The 22,162-nt window shown below is 41.3% G+C and overlaps 1 protein-coding gene across 7 annotated transcripts in view; it reads right to left on the bottom strand.

The window, feature by feature from the left end:
• The window catches only part of MACF1 (microtubule actin crosslinking factor 1), a 257,548-nt gene that overhangs the window by 103,868 nt on the left and 131,518 nt on the right, over nucleotides 1–22,162 (bottom strand). For 4 of the 7 annotated variants that reach the window (XM_064281771.1, XM_064281766.1, XM_064281767.1 and 1 more), the window contains 13 exons: nucleotides 19,688–19,903; nucleotides 19,452–19,601; nucleotides 17,129–17,362; nucleotides 14,139–14,288; nucleotides 13,216–13,449; nucleotides 11,904–12,128; nucleotides 8,116–8,634; nucleotides 7,179–7,355; nucleotides 6,786–6,909; nucleotides 5,731–5,939; nucleotides 5,031–5,348; nucleotides 2,916–3,082; nucleotides 936–1,092 (listed from right to left, as the gene is read on the bottom strand). In XM_064281771.1, the coding sequence (XP_064137841.1) occupies nucleotides 936–1,092; nucleotides 2,916–3,082; nucleotides 5,031–5,348; nucleotides 5,731–5,939; nucleotides 6,786–6,909; nucleotides 7,179–7,355; nucleotides 8,116–8,634; nucleotides 11,904–12,128; nucleotides 13,216–13,449; nucleotides 14,139–14,288; nucleotides 17,129–17,362; nucleotides 19,452–19,601; nucleotides 19,688–19,903 (2,880 nt within the window). The remainder of the gene's footprint in view (nucleotides 1–935; nucleotides 1,093–2,915; nucleotides 3,083–5,030; nucleotides 5,349–5,730; nucleotides 5,940–6,785; nucleotides 6,910–7,178; nucleotides 7,356–8,115; nucleotides 8,635–11,903; nucleotides 12,129–13,215; nucleotides 13,450–14,138; nucleotides 14,289–17,128; nucleotides 17,363–19,451; nucleotides 19,602–19,687; nucleotides 19,904–22,162) is intronic. The other 3 variants (XM_064281769.1, XM_064281770.1, XM_064281772.1) reach the window with 1 other exon arrangement.

Here is a 22,162-nt window from a genome sequence, read left to right as displayed (position 1 = left end):
TTTGTTAAAACTTTTGATTCCACAGGGCCACAGTCCCCAAGCTGCCACTGACTCACAGGATCTTTTAAACTTTTGAGGGAAACACACTGACATCTGCTGGATGCCACGTGAACAACTACTATTAAGTTGTTTGGACCTGGGGTGCCTGTGAAAAATTGACTGAAATACTAAGAGCACTACAGACCAAGAAAGTTTGGGAACTTCTGCCAAATGCTCCTGGCACCCTCTCTGTGAAAGCACTCAAACACTTCTCTTTCATCTGCTCAAGATAAAGCCGGCTTTACTGAGAACCTAAGGATGAATGTATAAGAGTCAGTTGGAGGAAGATTTGGCTGATTTCAACAAAAACAAGAGATATGTTAGAGGTGTGAGCAAGAGGCTGGATGACTACGAGTCAAAGATAATACAGAAGGGATTTCCTTTAGGGGGTGGGAGGAGGTGCCCTGAAGGTACCTTCCGACCATCTGATTCTAACTTTTCCTTTATTAGCTGGAGTGCTATTATCAGCTGGAGTGCTACTAGCGCTTTTCTCTTCGATTTCCTGATCATTTACTTAGTTACTTGCTCATATACATTTGTCTAATTCCCAAATATACAAAAGAGAGTAATAAGCTTCTTTTTGTCAAAGGACTTTGACAAATGTCTGTTATATAATTCACCATCGCACCAGAGGCACCCAAGAAAGAGCTGAAACTTTATGTATTTTATTCTTGGAAGTTTCTTTGTTTGTTTTTGAAAATAGGAGATATTTATGGAGCTCAGTTCTTGGGTAGGGACAGACGGCAATGACATAAAAAGAACGGAGGAACACCTTCTGAAGCAGACTGATAACCTGGATGTCTCATTCCACCTCCCTAGCACATTAGGAGATGAGTCCAAACAAGCATCTAAACTGCCGTATAGCACAATTCCTGGAGACACTTCTATTTACCTACCTTCAGGTGTTCAATCTCTTTTTCCAGTTCTTTAGTACTCCTGAAAGTCTCTGTAAGTGCAATGCTCCCTTCAGTTTCCTTCGGCCATTTCTGGAAGGTCCTAACCAGCTTTCTGAATTCATCCAATTGCTCCTGGCAAGACGATGCATCTTCCTCTCTGTCAGTGAAGAAGTTTTGTTAGCTGCCAGACTAAGTGTTGTAAAGAAGTCAACCTGAGCTAAGTCTAGGTTCATGCTGGGACTCTGAGAATCAGTTCATAGCAGGGCCTTTCCTTTCCACAATTTTTGCCACAGCAGGTTTGGTTAAATGACCACATATAATGGAGGGGGGCATCAAACGCAGGAATCTGTTGCCCTTGTTTGGCCATTCCTGAGGGAAGGAGCCTTCAGTCTTATTCTGGGCTAAAGTGAAAGTGAGAAAAGCTAAAAAGAGCCTGCTATTTAGGCACTATGATACAATGGAAAGAATGCAGGCCTTGGATCCAAATTCTAGCTCTGCTACTTTTTAGGTATTTGACTCTTTCAAGGCCCAGTTCAAATGCTAATTTTTCAAGCAAGCGAGATGCTAAACTGAGGCTCAGAGAAGTCAAGTGATTAGCTGTAGACAGAGCCCACCAATGAAGAAAATAAATCACAGAGAATTCAATCAGAGTTTTAGAAATGGCCACACATATCATTCAGCAGCAAGCCAGAGATCCTGGTTCCTCATACAGCTAAAAGGTTCTCAAGCATATGGGAAGGAAAACAAAGGCTTCTTGGCCTTTATGCCCTCCCCTCCACTCTGCAACGGTTAAGCACTGGGCTGCTAACCAAAAGGTCAGGGGTTTGAACCCACCAGTGGCTCTGCAAGAGAAAAGACCTGGCAATCTGATCCCATAAAGGTTTACAGCCTAGGAAACCCTTTGGGGTAGTTCTATTCTGTCCTATAGGGTCAATATGAGTCAGAATTGATACGATGGCACACGACAACAACTTAGTACTTACAGGTCCCTGACAGTACAAGTGTTTTGCTATGCTGCCAACCTAAAGCTCTGTGGAAGAGAGGCCTGGCGATCTGCTGCTGTAAAGATTACTGTTGTTGTGTGTCGTCGAGTTGATTTTGACTCATAGTGACCCCATGTGACAGAGTAGAATTACCCCATAGGGTTTTCTAGGCTATAATCTTTATGGGAGCAGACTGCCAGGTCTTTCTCCTGTGGAACCGCTGGATGAGTTTGAATTGCCAACCTTTTGGTTAGCAGCCCAGTGCTTAGCTGTTGTGCCACCAGCCAAGAAAACCCTGTGAAGCAGTTCCGCTCTGACACGCGTGGAGTTGCTATGAGTTGGAACCGAATCGCCAACAATAGGTAACTTAGAGCTTGTTTGAGCAATTGCTCTCATCTTATGACTAAGGCAGTCATCTGCTAAACCAAGATTATTTATGGTGAAACGAAGATTTGTTTAAGAGGTCTTGTTAATGCTCTTACACCCACGTGAGGGTTCCTAATAGGGAACCACGGCTTTTCAACAGTGAGCTGACAATTTGAAATAAGGCTCCTTTGTCACACTCCCTTGTTTGCCTGGAAAGAAGAATCTGGACATTCCCTCAAAACAGCAAGTTAAATGTGGTCAAAATACGCAGAGGGAGTGTCAATATAACTCTTCATCACGTCTGGGAAGTCTCCAATTTTTCTTCTTCTTTCAAATAATCCCATTCGCTGCCCCTAATTTGTTCTCTTTGGCCCAGGTGACTTGGGCTCTTGATTCCACTGAGAGGAAACTGAGCCCATTACTGAGCAGGAAATCATTACTTAGTAACAGAAAAATCACTAAGCACTGAGCGGATTGGATAGCTTTGCCTGAAACAGGCACTCTGTAATCTCCTGTGTCTCAGTTCTTCATGCCACCTTTTCTGATGAAGGAGAAGAGAGAGAAATCATTTCACCCAAAAATTTAAAAAAACTAGCCTCTGCCACTGACCAGAAGGTATGTGAAAACTCACCTTTCTTTAACTGTTTTCTGCAGTTCTGTGAAGTCCCTTTTGAGATTTTGTACCCTGTCCTGGTGCTGGGATAGGTCCAGTGCAAAGCCACAGGAGCTCAGTTCAGTAACCAGGTGCTCAAGAGTATCTAGGTTCTCCTGTTGGTCTTGCATTTCCAAATTAAGCTCCTGTCAAGGCAAATGAAGGAACTGTTGTAAATTCTCTGCTCCTTATAACGAAAAAAAAAAAAACCAAACCCCTTGCCGTCGAGTCAATTCCGACTCACAGCGACCTTAAAGGACAGAGTAGAACCACCACATGGAGTTTCCGATGAGTGGCTGGTGGATTTGAACCGTCGACCTTCGGTTAGCAGATGAATGCTTAACCACTGTGCCAGCAGGGCTCTGTTCCTTATAAATAAGTGAAAAAAGAAAAGAGGCAAGTGCTTTGGATCAACTGCTAGGTCAAACCAATCCACACATAGGATCTCTTCAAGCTGCTGGAGAATGACTAGGATGTACAAAAGAGTCTTAACTCCTTAAAACAAAGATTCAAAGACTTGGCAGGCAACATGACAGAAAGAAAAAAACGGAGGTTTTAGAATCAAAAAGACCTGACATTCAATCATGGCTTTGCCACTTACTGGCTTGAGCTTCCCCCCACCCCCCCACCCTTTTTTTTCCAATAGCTTTACTGAGATATGATTTATACACTATAATATTCATCAAAAGTGCACAATTCAATGGTTTTAGAATATTTACACAGTTGTGCAGACATGGCTTGAGCTCTTAAGTCACTAAATTTTTCTATACTTCCATGGCCTCTTCTGTAAAACAGGGCAAACATACTATGTTCACTATTACTAAAACTCTATTGAAGACAGTAGCTAATGCAATTAAGTAAGAGAAAATCTGTAGTATAAGAACTGGAAAAGAAGAGATAAAACTATATTTGCAGATTACACAAAAGTATGTTTGTAAAACTCAAGAGAATTAACAACTAAATTAAACAATGAAATGATTCAATGAGATAGCAGGATAGAAAATCAACATATAAAAATCAAGAGCAAAAACCCCACACCTTACTTACAATAGCAACACAAGAACGTACAATCTTAGGAATCAACCACCACAAAAAAACAGAAAACCTTAAAAAGCTTTAAAACATTCCTGGAAGACACAAAAGCAGACATGAACAAATGGAAAGACATCCACAAAGATGCCAATTTTCACCAATTAAATGTGTGTGTGTGTATAAATAAATCTAATGTGCCCCAATAAAAAATACCAACAAGTTCTTTTATTCTAGAACTAATAAGGTGATTCTAAAGTTCACATGGAAAAATAAACATGCAACCAAAACCATGAAAAATTCTAAAAAAAAAAAAAAAAAATCCAAAAATTTAGATGGTAGAAACCACCACAAAGTCAAAAGACAAAGGACAAACTGGCAGAAAATATTTGCCACATATTACAGATAAAGAGCTAATCTTCTTAATATTTAACCACTCTTAAAAATTAAGAGGAAAAAAAGTCAAAAACTTGAAACGGCAAAAGACATAAACCAACAGTTCAGAAACAAATGACCCTTAAACATACAAAAATATATTCACCTTCACTCATAAGAAGAGAAATTGAAATTACAACTACACTGAGACATCACGTTTTACTTGTCAGATTGGTACAAACACTCAAGTTTGCCAACACACTCTCCTGGTGACGCTGTGGGGGAAACAGGGCCTCTCGGACACGGCCGGTGGAAGTGCAGAAGGGCGCAGTCTCCGCGGAGGGGAACGTGGCTCTCTCTAGCAAAACTGCATGCGCATTTACCTCTGACACAGCACCTCCACTCTAGGAACTTATTCTGAACATAGAGTTCTACCAACAACCTGTGTCCTTCAGCAACTACAATGTGCTGAGTCTGTTTGCTGATCTGGGTTGAACACGTAATATGAATGAAAAATAAATCTAGGTTGTTTTTTAAAAATGGGCAAATGACACCTAGTTTCAAGGATGGCTGTGATAATTCTGTAAGATAAAGCAGGTAAAGTTCCCAGCACACTGTCTGACACAGTATGTGCTCATGCAGTAAACATTGGCTCTCTCCCTGCCCTTCTTTTGGCAGATATACGCTCACCTGGATCTGCTGGAAAAAATGTGCAATATCTTGATCTGGCTGATTTCCCGAGGCCAGCATCCGACTTTTGTTTTCCATGAACTGCTGCAGCTTTTCAGAAAGATGCTCAAACATCTCTGCCTGCGGCAGAAGCTTCTTCAGGGAGCTCTCCTTTTCCTGCTGCTGTAGACAGAGCTGTTGGAAGCGTTGGCTCACCTCCGCCAGCTTGCCCTGCAGCACTGCTGCCGTGGTGCTGTCTGCTGTCTCCATGAATCGGGTCACCATCTCACGAGTGGCCTCCAAGCTACTCTTTTGCCGAGCAATGTCCTGCTTTAATTTCTGCCATCAAGAACATGCCGGTCAGCTCCGGTTCACTTACTCTGGGATATCTGAGCCATAAACTATTAAGCTTCTAATAAACTATATGCTCACCTCCTCAAGCAGGGTTGGAGGACCGAAACTGAGCTTTCAGAATATGATACATCTTTTCCTCTTAGTTCTCCACCCCATCCATCATATGACACTGTCATCACTTTCCCTCAAGCTCAACAATGGTTTGAAAATTGGGTAGAAATCTCTACATGATCAGTCATCTGCTCTAAATCTTACTAGAAGATTCAGGGAAATGAATTCTTCTCCTGATATTTTTTCAAAATAATATAATCATGGCACATGGCAAACACACCCTCCTCTATGCTAACCCCAGGGGCATCGGTCTTACCATATTAGTAGCCAGGGCTTCTTGAATGACTCCTGATGACAGTGATGCCACCTGCTCCCCTCCCAGGTTATTTTCAACCTCCCTGATGGACTGCAGCAGGCTCTCCAGGCTTTCCTGGACACTCTGAGAGTGGGCAATTGCCTTCTGCAGCAGAGCAGAGCGCTCATTCAGACTACGGGAAAGGCTCTGGAAACGGCTGAGTATGGAACCTGGTAAATCAAGGCCAGGAGAAAAAAGACTGGAGACTATTTTTGTATTGTGTTTTTAAAAAGTGTGTATTTAAATTGTATACAAGTAATAATAATAATGGATATCAAGGCAAACTAGTAGAAGGAAGAAGCTTGAAGTTCATTAGTATTTGAGCCAAATTTAATAAGCATTATTTACTTAGCACCTACTAAGTGACAGAAGTTGTGCTAGATGCTGAGGCCTAAAGATAATTAAGATAAGGTTCCTGTCTTCTACAAACTTAACACTCTAAAACAAAGCCTAGGGAGAGGAAGGCACATCACAACTACGTAACCACAAAAATGCAATTCTAAGTGCCATATTGGTACTAGGAGCACTATGGTAGGGAAGCCTAGAAGGAAGAATGATTATCTTCTTCTTTTTTTTTGGGGGGGGCAGGGGAGGTAGTGGTAGTGGTGGTCAGAACTTTACACAGGGAATGACTGACTTCTTGGCTACACCTTGAAGCATGAGTAAGATTTTGTCATGCATGGTAAGCACCCAATAAATGTTAGCAGCTAAGCAACAGGAAAAACTTCAGGGATAAAGTAATGAAGTGACTGTCTGCTTGTGAAAGGATAGAAGTGGGGTGTGGCTAGAAGGCAGAGTACCTGGGGGAAAGGGGCTGAAGCCAGATTGTGAAGGTCCTTCAATGGTACAAGCACAAAGTTCATGAGAGAGAAAGCTACTTAATGATGGCCTGTCTATTCATCTTTATATCCTCAGTCCCTAGTCTAGCACAGATACTTGTACAGCATGCTGTGATGATTACAGAACACAGGCATGGCCCGGGAATTAAGGGAACGCTAGCCGTGGCTGCTCCGTACCTGTAGTTTCTTGAACATGCTTGTGGTCTGGAGCTGGCTCCCCTTCAATTTCCATGAGGTCTTGAGCTACTTTTTGGAGCTTTTCAACAGGTACTTGGTGCTCAGCCAATTCTTCCTGCAACTGCTGCTTGTCCATGAAAGAGGGGAAAAGAAAAAGAGCTTGAATAAGTGATCAAAACTGGTTCTAGGAACCTAGAGCTTCTAAGCAGCTTTACAGAATCATTTTCAGTTCATTCAGTCAGAGATGAGAACAAAGTATTTAGGCATCAGACCTTGTTCAAAGCATCCCAACTGCTATCTTTAACCTATATAAGTATTTGCTACTGTTTCAAGTACTCTAAGCCATGCAATACAAAGTCTTGATCCTACACCCCTGCCTGCATCCCGGCTTACCTTTGTTGTTGCAAGCTGCTGTTGTAGGATCCCAGGGTCAGAGGCAACAGTATCTGACAAGAGCTTCTCCACATGGGCCTCACAAGTCCTCACCCAGGCCTGCAGGCTGTCGACACTGCTCTGGAACTGCTGATACTGGCCTAGCAACGTGTTCAGGTGAGAGCCCAGCTGTGTACACTGTACCAAAGAAAGGAGACAAAGGAGGCCTAAGCAAGGTCAGGCCAAAGGCAGGGGTTTCCTGGGTACGGCCCAAAGAAAGAGGCCTGAATTCGTTACCAAGAACTCACTGTAACTACATTTAAATTAGTGCTAGAGCTCTACCAATTGATGAGTAGCAATCATTTTCTACAACAGGGATGGTCACTGGTCTATACTATTCGTCCAACCTTACTATATACTCAGGAAGATTTAGTAAATTGTACGACAAGCCACCAAAGAAATATAAATCAGGTTGCAGGCAAAGGTAGGCATTAAAAGATACAAAAAGTCTTTTTGGGAGGTTTGGGATGTTTACAGAAAGTACAACAAAGGTAAGGACAATTGACTGGATTCTAAACCTTAGCAGCTAGAGGGAGTTCTTGGAACAGAAAGATAAGGATTTACCCTAGATGCTCTGTCCAGGAATCTTAAACCAACGCTGTGCAATTGGTTTAAGATTCCCTGTGATATGTCTCTTGGAAACCCAAGCCTGCTGGTCGGAATACAGGAAGGTAAGCACCCGCACTTTCACCATAAGCTTGAGACATACCCCAATACCGCTAAAATCGGACATTAGCCCAGGGCCCTACAGTTTTACATTTTTGCCAGAGCTTCTGAACACCTACCGCCTGAGGTCATTATACAAATGAACTCACCCATTGTGTCCTGAGATTCTGAGCCCCAGAAGCACCAACAGCTGTACAAGGGTGGCCATGAAAACAAAGAACCTCTTCCTTACCTTTGAATGGAGGGCAGTGTATCTTTCTGTTGCATCCTTCAGCTTCTCCTTCACTAAGTTTCCAGTTGCTGATGGTTCGCTGCCTTTCTTAAAGCTGTTTTCTGTGTCCAAGACTTTCTGTCCAGAGATAGTCACAAATCTCAAGTCTCCTTTATGGGAAATCACGTCCTCCGAGAAGCTCCCCTGCCGCTTCAGCAGCGAGGGAAGCGCCTCGGGGCTGCTGTCTCCTTTATGCATGTTCACCAGCTCTTTCTCAGACCGTTCCAGCCAGTTTTCAAACTCTCTATGATCCTGCAGAAACTTCTGCAACTCATCCCGTAGGGTCTGCACCTGCTTCAGCTCTGCCTCTGACTGGGCCAGGGAAGCTGCGTACTGTTCCTTTAGCTCACCCAGTTTCTCCTGCAGTGTCTGCTGTTCCTCAGGTGTGAGATTGTGGCCGTGTTGGTCCAAGAAGGCCTGAGCTGACTGGGTGGCCAGGATGAAATTTTGCTGCTGGGATAGCAATTCTTGGTGATGGGCCTGGAAAATAATTCCCCAAAACAAAAGACAGTAAGGAAACTAAAATGATTTGGTTATGTTTACAGCTAGAGGTAGAGAGAGATCTTACTAGGCCACTTTTCTAGCTGCTCAGAAATCATCAGTATTTTCCACTCTGTAAGCATTATTCCATATGCTAATACCAGGTGAACTGATACATACAAGACTTCATAGTTTTCAAAGTGATTTTACATGTATTATCTAATCTGATTCATGGCACAACCCTCCAATGTGGGTGGGCAATATAATACTCTCACTAAAGATGAGGTGAATGAATATCAGAAAGATGTTATATGTCTTAACTAAGGCCACACAGTTAAGAGACAGAACTGTGACCAGAACCTGACTCTCTTCACTAAACCACTTACTTAACTCTAAGTGAATATAAAAATGCCCAACTAATAATTATCCATGTTCATGGAAGGGGAGAGTAAGCTGGAAAAGCCATACACATGACAATATAAAAATTGCAAATACTTAGCTGTGAATTATGTCACTCACATATCCATTATTCTTGAACACCGTCCCTACTGTGAAATACCTTGGAAAATTAATTTCTTAAATAGACAGTGTGTATAGATCAGTGAAAAGTAAATTGTATTTCTGAATAGTATAGTTAGCTTGCACTTTTTTGGTACCTGCTATGTCTATGTGCATATATGAGAACCTTGTTTTCTATTCCAATCATGGAATATAGGTTTTTAAAGACAGTTGTGTGTTTTTTAAATCATGTTCTTCCTGAGCATAATAGAGGAGAGTGAGAGCTCAGACAGAGTTCCTGACTACCTATACTGTCTATGCAACTACCTAGAGAGAGGCTCTAGCCTGCTTTTCTCCAGAATACTGTCCAGTTTTAGCTTGTATCAACAGCAGACTGGTAGCCCTCAGCTTCTCCACGTCATCTCAGGAAAGCTGGGCTGACAAATAATATCCTGCTCAAATAGCTGTGGGCAGTACTACGGCTTTGTCTGTATAACACCCAGATGCCTCCACGCTCATCCTCCAATCCATCTACCCAAGAGTAAGCAGTTTTCTTCCCAGGATGAAGATGCTACGTAGTTACGCTGACTGCTGTCAGCAGAAGGTGTCAGGAGGTTCCCTGCTGACAGAACCATCTCTGCCCTGTGTTAGTGTCAGACTACCAGACTTTGGGGACACATTACAATGGATCTTCCAAGTGCAAAAGTGGCATGCAAGAGGCAGAAATTCTATTAATACAAAATAAGGCAATGGCCCAAACAGGCTGTTCAACAGAAGTACTCCAACTAACTCAAGTTTCCTTTGCTACAAAGGTATCACTACGAAAACATGTGATCCATGTGTGTTTAAGTACCCTAAATGGCAGAGGATGAGAGTGTGGGCATCTGAGTGTTATACAAAGATGTAGTACTGCCCCCTACTATTTGATACATAATCTTTTTTTCAATCATTCAATATAATATACCTGCATATGTCCTAGAGAATGGTTTATCTGGCTGAATCACTGGTTTATCTTCAATGCCTGCATATAACAGGTGTACAATACTTACCGAATGAATAAATAAATAAGTGGAGATAAAAAGTGAACAGGAAATGGTTTCTACCTTTAAGCCTAGGGCATAGAGGGCAGTACAGACAAAAATACAATATAGAGCAAGAAATGCTACGATGTAGGGAAGGATAAAGTAGGAGATAACATATAATCTAACTTTGGGAAGTGGTGAAGGACTTCCAAGAGAAAGGGAAGTCTACACGAAGATCTGAAGAATTAGTAAAAATTAACCCAGAGCTGGGTCCCTCCCTCACCAGAGAGGCAAGAATGTTCCAAGACCATGCAAAGACCCAGAGGAGAGTGAGAGACCAACATAGCTAGAGACACAAGTGTGAGGGGAGGTAAGAGATAAGGCCAGGTAACTAGGTACATATCCTGTGGGGGGCCTTGTAAGCCATGTTAAAGAATTTGGACTTTACCTTAAGGGCAACAGGGAGCCACTGAAGGGTTTTAGATAGGGTTATAGTATTTTAGAGAGATCATTTGTTAGTATAGGGAATGAACTGGGGGTAAAAGCCAAGAGCCAAGGAGACCAGTAGGAGCTTCTATAATAATACATGTGAAAGCTGACGGTGGTCTGAAATATACTAATATCTCAATGGAGATTAAGAGTTGTAATGACTTTCAAAGAGATATAAGAAGCAAAATATGTGGGACCTGATGACTTATTTGGTATGGCAGGGCAGGAGAAAGAAAGGAATCTAGTGATGTTTAGTTTAGGAAATTAAGTGGGAATACAGGAAGAAAAACATGTTTGATTGGTGGGTGGGAGGGGTTTACATAGGAAATAGGATAGTTTGATTTAAGGTTCTTGGGGTTCCATGTTGTAAGCAGAGAGATGGATTTATGTCCAGGTTTGAAGTCAGGACAGGCATCTGGGCTGAAGATAAATATATACATGGAATTCATTAGTGCAAATGGTAACTGAAGTGTTGTTGAGTGGACAAGACCACCCTGAAAGATGAGAAGAGGGCCTAGGACACAATCTTGAATCAGTATCTCAAAAGCTGGCTAGGGGAAAGGAAGAAGGAATACCAGGGCACAGCAGTGCTATGGAAATCAAGGGAGAAAGTATTTCAAGAGGAGCAGCCAACAGTGTCTGTTACAGGTTGAATTGTATCCCACATAAAGATATGCTGAGGTCTTAACCCCCAGTATCTGTAAATGTGACCTCATTTGGAAACAGGGTTTTTGCAGACGTAATCAAGTTAAGATGAGGTCATGAGGGTGGGCTGAAACCCAATACAGTGGTGTCCTTATAAGGGGAGAAGGGACACAGAAATACACACAGAAGGAAGAACGCCATGTGAAGACAGAGAGAGACTGGAATTTTGCTACCATAAGTCAAGGAAAGCCTAGGGCTGTGAGTCGGAACCTACTCAACAACACCTAACAACAACAACCTGAAGCTAGAAGAGGCAAGGAATGACCCCCTCCTACAGGCTTTGGTGGGAGGTATGGCCTGGCCAACACCTTGATTTCAGACTTCTAGCCTTCAGAACTGTGAGACAATAAATGTCTGTTGTTTTAAGCCACCCAAATTTGTGGTAATTTATTACAGTAGCCCTAGTAAAACTAACAGTGTTGAAGGCTGCTGAGACACCAAAGAAGATATGTGCTGAGAAATGCTCACTGGATGTAGGGGTAAGGAGGTCATGGTGACTTGTCCAGAGCAGAAGAGATTCCTCCCAGCATAGCGAGGACAAGCTAACATTCTTACCTTTATCTTCTCACATTGCTCATCCAGCTTCTCTGGGGCTTGGTTCACCCCCATGTGACCATCAGTGGTATCCAAGGCTTCTTTCTCCAGGCCAGCTCCTGAGATCTGCTCTATTCTTGGAAGGCTGGCCTGCAGCTGTCCACCAGATGATCCCAATGAAGTTACCCAGTCCAGGAGAGTATCAATCTTACTCCTGTTCTCTGCCAGTTCCTTTGCTGCTTTACTCTGAAAGCCACAGAGTTAATTTAAGTGAGAAGGTCTTAGATGCTCAGCTATACAACCACAGGTTAAGTAAAGAGGGGGAAAATTTTTATGCTAAAGAAAAAAGAAAAGCTCTAAGACTGGATATAAAATCTTTGGACACACAAAAAAGAAAAGATCTAAAATCTGTTAAAAAATAATTATTTAAAATGACCTCTAAATTTCTTCTATGTTTTACTGCTTAATATCAAGAAAAAAGGCAAACCCCAGAATTTGAAAAGGCTTTTATTAAAAGATCATTTAGTCCTCCCACCGCAGCAAGGCTTCAGAGAATCCATTCTACGGACACAGAAGTGGCACACTGGGAGGGTAAGAAATAGGTACACAGATGTGGCACACTGGGAGGGTTAGAAACAGCACAGTCACACTCAATTATCTGGCTGCTCGTCCCAAAGGGAAAGGCAGATTAAGGCAGATTTCTCTCATCCTTTTCTCTGCCAAACAGAACACTGAGTTCTTAAATTTGTCTCTCAAATTTTATTTTCTGATTCAAATATTTGAGTTAATAGGTTATGTCAATTTGTTTATTTACTACCTGTATTTGTTAATTAACAAGTAGTACATTCATGTATTTCAGAATTCATCTTCAGGTAAATTATTTCCTCTTGTCCATGTTCTCTACCTTCCTCACTAGGGTCAGAGCCCACAGCCAAAGGATTCCAATTCAAACTGCCAGTGCTAAGGGAGGTGCAGAAGACCCTTTCAGACTTTACCTTCTCTTTGGTTACCCCGGTGCCATGATTCTCATTGTAACAATGTACTTACTATGTACTACCCTTCCTAACTAAGGTAGTGCTTTTCTAATTAGCCAGAGTATTGAGTACACAGATAGCAATCTTTCTCTGTGTGTGCGTGCACACACACACAGTCCCTACCAATTACTCCTGATTTAAGAGTTCTTCTGGATGTTTCTTGTAAAAATAAAGATGGACTCACCAACCAGATCCTAAAGCAGCCCTTTATTGTGATTCTACGCTCTCATTCTGTATGGGTACCCAAAAAAAAAAAAATTTTTTTTTTTAAATGTCAAGTGTTACAGCAGTCTGGATACCTTTTCAGTCTCTTGCTGTAAGGCTGAGGTCACTGCTTCCTCCAGCTCCTTCTGGGCCACCCGTGTCCGACCCTGGAGAGCCTCATATTGCTCCTTAGCCTGATGAAGTTTTTCCCGAAGAGCTGTCAACTCCTGGGGGCTCAGCTTGGTCTGGTTCTCTTCCAGGAACCCTTCAATGTCTTTGACAACACTGGCAAATGAGGTGGCATGACTCTGAATGTCATCTTGTAAATCCTTAACACATGAAAAGAGGGATGGTAGAGCCTTCCACTTTGGTATTTCTAACCTCTCTAACAGTACAAAGACGGAATGGCTAGGATGACATTTCTGCAACAGATTTATGGCCCTGACTAGAGTTTGCTTAAGGTGTAAGCCTAAACCAATGCAAAGAAATTTTAAAATATTTAATTTTCTAAGCAAATACTTAATGAAAGCAAAAAGGAAACTGCCCATAAACATGCTAAATAGCAGAGATTTTTATTTTGCAATGAGTTATCCTCAGAGACATCATTCTTCTATAAAGAAGAGTTGATAGCATGATTCTAGCTGAGTTGAGGCCTGGCTGGTCCTTTACCTCTCCTGGTTATCACCCATTATCCTTACTGTGACCTAAAAGGACCATCATAATCTAGTTCCCACCTACCTCTCCAGCCTCGTCTTTTCATCAGTCTTCCCTTATTCTTTAAGCCCAGCCAAACTACCCTTCCTTCAGTTCCTTGACTATGTTGTGATCTATCCCATTCCTATCTCAAGTCCAACACAGAGGCCTCTGCCTGGTATGCCTTCTTCCTCCTCCCACCCCTTCATGCAGTAACTCCTGCATATTCTTATTTCTCAGTTGGACACAATTCTTAACTGGCACACAGCAAGTCTTTATGAATACCTGCTGAAGGAATGAAAAAAATGGATTAACTCACACTGACCTTCAAGTCACTTTGGTTCTTCTGCAAGACAGACAGGTCCTGTTGGGTGGCTCTGCCTTGGTGGCCCACCAGTGTTCTTTCTGCCTGTCCTGCCCAGTTGCAAAGATCCTCCAGTTTCTGGTGACAGGTATTCTGTTGTTTCTGCAGGGTCTAATTAAAATGAAAGGGGATCAAGAGACAATCAGTAATTCTCATTTCACAAACATAAGATAATCTCCTGAAATGTAAAACAGGAAGGTTACATATCAAAGATGGAGAAGTTGGTGGGAGAATGGAACAGGAAAAGGCACAGAAATCATACTCAGAAGCTCCCCTTATTTGGATGGTCTGCTGACTATGGCCTATGGTCTGGATGATAACCACAGGTAATTTCAGGACAGAATGTTCCTAGTTCAAGTTTTGGCTTGGGGCTTTTTTGCCAGGTTGCTGTTACTGTGCTTGGAAATGGAGAGCAGAGAGCCTCTATGCTTGAAATCCATAGATGATAATTGGTGGTGACAATAAACTAGTGGTTCTGATCACCTCCTCCACTAGAACCAGGGGGTCTGCTACATATTAAGTCAAAATATGGAAAATTAGAAGAACTGGACTAGGAGGGAAAATCAAGGATCTGGATAATTCATAAGCTAATTTATTTCCTTAATAATTGAACTGACTTTATAAATCAAACGTCTCACAAATGCAGAAGTCCATTAAATACAATGATTACATGCCAGGCATGAGGGCCTGGAGTTGGCTATTTTGAGTAGAAGGAAATTGCCCAGGAATAGCAACTGGCTTAGTCCTTCAGGTGCCTACAGTGATATCAAAGGGAAAAGCCAGGTCCAAGGGGAGGGAGGGAGTACGTGTCTGTGCCTGATCCTTTCTCCAGATCTCATCTCACTTGCATGACACTAAAGCACCTGATCGAGCAATTGAGCATGATGTGTTCTCCTGACCATCCTTCTAAAACCATTTTCCACCAGTGTCTACCTTCTGATGGCATTTTAGTCACCTGCACTTACAAACAGGCGCCCAAATCGGCCCTCTCTCCCCATCTTTAGGACAAATACAAGGGCTCTGGAAGAGAACTCCTAAGAGCTCTTCAGCTGTAAAACGGGATCTTCATGGGTTAGGATGGGTGCAGACTGAATCTGAAAAAAGCAAAGCAAACAAGTTAACACAGACAGACACAAGCATTCAGGGAAAATATAGAGAAGCAGAGCATTTCTGACAATAACGTTAATAAACTGTGGAATTAATTATGTGCTCAGGGAGAATATTCGCATGCAGTTCTATCATCTGGTGCAGTTCAGAAGCCTACCCTGGATCTGGGCTGTGTCTTAAAGTGCTCAGACCAATACTACTTCATTAATTATCCACATTTTTTTTTTTTTTTTAAACCATGCTCTACAAATTCCTAAGTAAGGGACTTGCAAGCTTTGAGATTTGGAAGGTAACGAAAGCATTTCAATTTCAATACACAGGCAGTCCCTGGATTATGAATGAGTTCCGTTCCTAAGTCTGTCTTTAAGTCAAATTTGTACATAAGTTGGAACAGTTGGATATGGTTCATATCTAATGTCAGATAGTCAAATATTTGTCTTAGTATATAGTGTACCTTTCTATGCATAGAAAACATTAAAGAAACAATTCCAAAATACACTAAAACATCTTTAATATAACAATATAGTAATAATAGTATTTTGACGCATGTTGAAAAGTAGCACCCATTTGTTATTATGAACCGTTGTATGTGCCTCAAATTTTTAATACAATAGGCTTTACAGGGGCTGGTTTGTAACCACAGGTTGTACATAAGTTGGACGTTGGTAACCCAAGGACTGCCTGTAGTTGAAATAACTAAGCAGTGATGGTGGATGTATGGTATTGACTAATTTCCTTTAAGCCTGGCTCCAAAGCTCAATTCATCCTTCCTTTTTTCCTTCCTCCCTCCTTCACTTCCCCCTTCTCCTTCTCTCCCTCCACATCTGTCTGTCTGTCTGTCTATCTATGTATCCATCCTCAATTCTATTTTACACAATATTTAATAAAGGAGCCCCTAGTGTGTATTTGGAGCCCTGGTAGTGCAGTGGTTAAGAGTGTGGCTGCTAACCAAAAGGCTGGCAGTTTGAATCCACCAGCCACTCCTTGGAAACCTTATGGGACAGTTCCACTCTGTCTTACAGGGTTGCTATGAGTCAGAATGGACACAACAGCAGTGGGTTTTGGTTAGGACATATTTGTTGTTAACAATGACAATTATAATATTTTGCTGTATGCCAGCTTTTTCAAATAGCAGAAATGATGTTACTATTAATGTAACTGTGTTGAGTTTTGCCAGGAGAGAGCTGTAATGGAAGATGATAGGCTGGTTACAGCGTTTTTTCAAAATTTAATCACTCCTGCTTCCACATACTGCACATTATTTTCCATGGTTGAACAGGCACTGGACACTACAGTGTGAAGAAAGGTGCTAGAAAATAATAATAATAAAAGAGGTGCTAAAAATTAATATAATTCTGATAAAAACGTGTCAGCTGTTTAAAGCTGACAAGAAATCTTATTGTAAATCATTTGATAAGCCCCAGGATAAAACTGATTTTAGAAACATTTTTCTCAAGATTTCAGAGTATCTAAATGTTCCTAACAACTCTCAGAAGGAGGCTAAGGGAGAAAGTCAGGAAAGAAAGGGCTAGCTGTACGATTTTCATTTGAAAGTCAGAGACAATGAGACACAGTGAGGGTAGTCTCACTAAAAAGTAAACATTTGCACATGCATTCACATGTAAACACACAGTACTCTCACACACAAAACCAAAAACACGGCAAGAAAAACAGCCAGAACAGCTGCCTCTGGGACCAGAACTATACTGGCCTGAAAGACATAAAATATCAAAATTGGTAAACCCAGGTTCCTGGAATCATGGTGGATGGAGTCTGGCCAGAAAACCCAAAGACACAGGACATCCCAAAAGACAAATAGAGTCCAGCTGCTGGTTCTGTCTGACCTTAACCTGGGCTGCCTGCTTCAATTGTCGAAGATGGCCCTGCAAGGCATCCATCTGGGTTGCAGTCTGCTCGGCAAGGTCCTGGAAGGACCTCTGCAGCTCATTCAGAAGCCTCAGCATCTGTCGGTTCTGCTGAGGGGACAAGTCCTGGGCGTGCTCAGAGATAAAAAATTGAATATCAAAAGCAAGAGCATCCAGCTGAGATTTCCTTTCAGCCATGGGCTGCTTCAAATCCTAAGGCAAGCAGAAAAAGGGAACAAAAGAGAAAAATAAAATTTGTATTTCTCTACCCACATAATACCTACTTGCTCTAATCAAAGAATGAATGAGAAAGGTTAATTTCTTGTATTTTCATAATCCACACTGACGGTTTTTAGGGCCAACCTAATGTTGGAAATCTCCACTTCTGGTCTCTCCAAACTCCTCATAAATAACAGTTAAGTTTCCTTTACTGGGTTTTGACTTCTAAATGCAGAAGAATTTCAATTATTTATGCTAACAGAACTATACTATTGCTAGTCCAAAATATGTGTAAATTAAAAACAAGAACATTTTAGAAAGTCCAACATGAATTTCTGGTATGAGATTCGCCTTTCTCATTGTATTTTCTTAGGTTCAAATATCTATTTGTATTTGTCCAGAAGAACTGGTAGGCCAGTACAGAGAAATAGGCAATTTTTGTGTGGTTCACTAAGAATTGATTTTTAGAGTAAATAACATTGCTTACACACGTTAAAACTGTGAAAGATTACAGTCAGACTTGCTTATTATATTGCTCCTTTAAAGCAGTAAAAACTGCTAAAACGCTAGAATAATTTTCAGAAAATCAATCAGAAGTATGCAATTTTTCTGCAAACATTTCCTTTTCATCAGCCGTGTTATGTTGGATGCAGTAAAAACAAGCAAGATATCTACAGCTCTATCACTCTGAAACTGGGAGTAGTCAGGGGACCTGTGGATAATCCTGCAAAGCAGGCAAGGGGAACTTCCTTGGTATTTATCATAAGAGAATGCTTCCTTCATTTGTGAACACACGGGTCTGGGAAGCTCTCTAGGAAAAGAGGCTTAGAATGTTAATTCTCTTTCCAAAAGAGAGTTCTTTTAAGTTGTAACTAGGAGAAGGAACCAATACATAAGACTTTGTGTCTTTATATCTCATACTACATCATAGGAATTTCTTCACGCTGGCTTCTTGTAATATCTTGTAAGAGAACAGGGAAAGTCTGTTACTTTCTCCCCCAAATGAGAAAGGAAATGTTATATTTGGTTATCATTACTATGCTGTAAACAGGTATGAAAGATGGAGGAAACTCTTGCAAGAGGATAAGCTTTTATTCAAGGACTCTGACCACAGACACTTATGTCTGCTTCTCTTAAGTTTGGGGAGAAGGGAGAGGACGGGACAGAAGGAGGGGGCATCTCCAGTTCTGCTCTGACTTTAAAAACACTTGAAGGTGAAGGACTTCTATAGCAGAGGGCATGTAAACTGGTGTAAGTAATAAAAATATGTGATATTATATCGAGTAGAATAAAAAATAAGAACAATGTTGGGGAAAAAAATCCTTCTCGCTCATATGTACTTTAGAGTTTTTTCCTCTCACTGACTTATAAAAAGCATCTATTAATTTGGAGTCTAGCAAGAAGAAAAGGACCCTTTTGCTTACGCAGAGTCTAAGGCTGCTTTCACCTACATTGGCAGAGTTGTGTGGTTTTAACAGAAACCATACGGCTCACAAAGCCTAAGATATTTACTAACTGGTCCTTGATAGAAAGTTTGTCAACCCATGCTTTAGATCATAGATTAAAAATTCTTCTGAAGTGGGGGAGGGACAGAATGAATTAGTTCTTTGACAAAATGGAAACTAGGAACAGATCACAGAAGCTCAATTATAAAGAGGAGCTGAAGTTTATAATACTAGGCCATTATGTAGACTCTAGGAAACCTGGTGGCACAGAGGTTAATTGTCTGGCTGCTAACCAAAAGGTCAGCAGTTTGAATCTACCAGCTGCTCCTGGGAAACCCTATGGGGCAGTTGTACTCTGTCCTACAGGGTCACTATGAGTCAGAATTGACTTGATGACAATGGGTTTGGTTTGGTTTTTTGTACAGACTCTCAGAGAATAACTGAAAAGAGAAATAGTCATCACAAAAGCTCTAGGGGTACGATAACTTAAAAAACTGAATACTGGGCTTTATTTCTGAAATGGAAAATCATACTTTCTAAGAAGAATAAGTATAGATACTGCTTTACCTAGTAGGAAAATGAAATTGATAAAACTACAAGGATAAATAAACATGCTTCAGGACAGGTGACAAGTTTACCTCATACTGCTGGAGACAGTGATTCAGGCTGTCAGCATCTGTGTCATTGTTATATTCCTTGCTGTTCAAAGTAAGATTGGTATTGCCAACCCAGGCCTTAAGCTCTTGCAGTTTGTCTTCCAGCTGTACTTGCTGATTTAACATTTTAGTCTAAGAAATAATGGCAAATTGGATTACAAAAATCTCCAAGCCTGCCCAGACCTTGTGAATGTTTATAAATAAAAACAAGAAACTACCTTTTTCACGTCCACAACATTCTGGAGGTTGAGTAGCCTGGAACTCCAAATGTCAGTCACAGAGCTGAGAGACTTTTGAAGATTCTTAGCATCTTTCTCTAGAGCCTTCAACAATTGAGCAGGTACTTCTTGAGGCTGGCTGACGATAATCTGATCCACACACTCCAATTCCTGACTCACCAGAGTGGACAAATCCTTTAGCTCCCTGTCTAATACCTGAGGGGAGAGGGTGGAGTTACCTCCAAAATCAAGGCTAGAGAATCAGCTGAGAATCAGCTCTAGGCAGTAGAGCCAGGACTTGAACTCAGGTTTTCTGACTCAGCTCACTGCTCCCTCCAATACCACTTGCTGCCTCCCCAAGTGTCATTATGCCTTTTTCCAAGGAGCTGTTATGCAGAATTGACCTGCTTCATAAGCTGTAAAATAAGTCCATCAAAAGGATGTCTCTTCCACTTCAAACTCCAAGGGGACAGAACAAAAAAAAAAAAAGAACATAAAAATATCCCCACAAACCACGCTTTGAGCTTAGATAGTCTATAATATTCTGGTCCTAAATAGAGAAGCCAAAAAAAAAAAAAAAAGCTGTAGAAATGTGTCATGGTTCTTCTGGGCACCATCCTTAATTCCCCTTCAGCCACCCTACCCAAAGCCATACTCTGGGTACTGACAGCACCCAGAACTCTAAACCTCTAAAATCTCTGTGCTCATTGTGACTCCAATCCAGTTTCAGTCAAAGAACTATTTTCCTTCTCTCTCATTGGCTATTTAATTCCATACCTTTCTATGCCTTCAGGGATCCCATCCCATCCGTTATCACTCCTTTTCCCTTATAACTTCAGTTCTCCTCCCATCCATTATCACTCCCTTTCCCTTATAACTTCAATTCTCCTTATTCTTTCTCCTCAGCCCCAAAATCCATTCGAGAACTATTTCATCTGAATAAAATTTCATTTCTCTCTCAGTCCATCTCCCCTACCTGCTGTTTTATCTCTTTCCTTGCCTGCACAATCAAGCTTCTAGAAAGAATGGTCTACATTAATTGCCTCTACCTTCTAACCTCCCATTTACTCTCAAACCACGGCAAGCTGGTTTATACCCTCATCACTCCATTGAACCCATTCTTATCAAGTTCACCAATGACTTTCCACGTGTTAAATTCCCATTTTAGTCTTCATTGTGTTCAGTCTCCCTGCAGGATTTAAAACTGTTGACTATTCCACCCTTGAGTCTCTCCTCCTTTGGTTTCCATGAGACCACTCTTACCTGGTTTTCTTCTAAGATCTACGGTTACACCTTTTCAATCTACTTTTTGTCCTTTAAATGGTGATATTTTTTAACACATTTTTCTTCGAGAGTAGTCTCTATTTCCTCCAAATTTCTTTTTCTTATTTCTTTTTTTGTTTTGGCCTATCTTTTGTATTAGAAGCTTTCTGGATGCTCATGTCTGAGAGTAATGCCCCAAAAAGCAGACCAGAAACTCTACATTCAGAGGTGGGAATTTGTTGACTGTAGTTTTCATTGAGGATGATGAAGTTGGGCTATTAAGTTGGGAAACCACTCTTGTCAGTACTGTTAGGTCTTTTCGCTTGGGTACCCATGGTTTGACTACCATGGGGGAAAGAAGGCTGGAGCTCAAGATTCAGTATGTGAACTTTCAGTTAATCCTACCATATCAGTATGGAATCCTTGCCTTCAACTGTGGCTGATCTCCCTACATCTAGAGCTACTCTGTATTACTTTTCCTCAGAGGATAAACCTCCAGTTTTCTGCTGCAGTGGGGTAGGAGCAGCTGCCAGGCTATGTGAAGCAAGCTGGAGATGAAAAGTCAAATTGCTTCTTAAACAGACTTTCAACCAATTACCCCTTGTTTTCTGACTCATTTTCACCTCTGCTTTCTGGTACTACCAATTTCTGAGCCTTTGGGGGATGCTGCAGTGTAAATCTGATTATTTCTTAGCTTCCTCCGCTGTAAGATTAAGATTCAGTTCTGACTGTTCTGTTAAGTCACTTACCATCCTACCATCTATCTGCTTTCTAACTTCTAAAACTTTACTGCTGTTTTCTCCACTCTTGTTCTCTTTCTCCTTGTGAGTTTATGTGTTTTATTTAGCAAATACATTCAGTGGAGTTTGGGGAAGTAACAGAGATTAATTTATACATTCATTCAATCTACTATTTTTAACCCAAAGTCAAGCCCTCAACATTTTTTGCTTGAATTACTACAACAGTTTCCTAACCAATCACTGTGCCATCAAATTACTTCATTTAATCCAAGATTACACAATTAGATTCATAGCCAAGTTTATCCAAAGTCTATCCAAGCCTGTCCATTATAAATCTTGTCCAGTCTATCTAAACCTAGCCCATTCTACAATTATCAGACAAGGGTTTGAGATTGTTTACCCTGGAACAGAGTACCAATCAGGTCCTTTTAAGTCCTGGAATCTCCTAGGAAGATGGAACCAGCTATCTCGA

Source organism: Loxodonta africana, chromosome 3 (assembly GCF_030014295.1).
Source record: "Loxodonta africana isolate mLoxAfr1 chromosome 3, mLoxAfr1.hap2, whole genome shotgun sequence".
NCBI lineage: Eukaryota > Metazoa > Chordata > Mammalia > Proboscidea > Elephantidae > Loxodonta > Loxodonta africana.
Note: the sequence above shows the minus strand (reverse complement) of the source record. Positions and strands in the feature narration are given on the sequence as shown.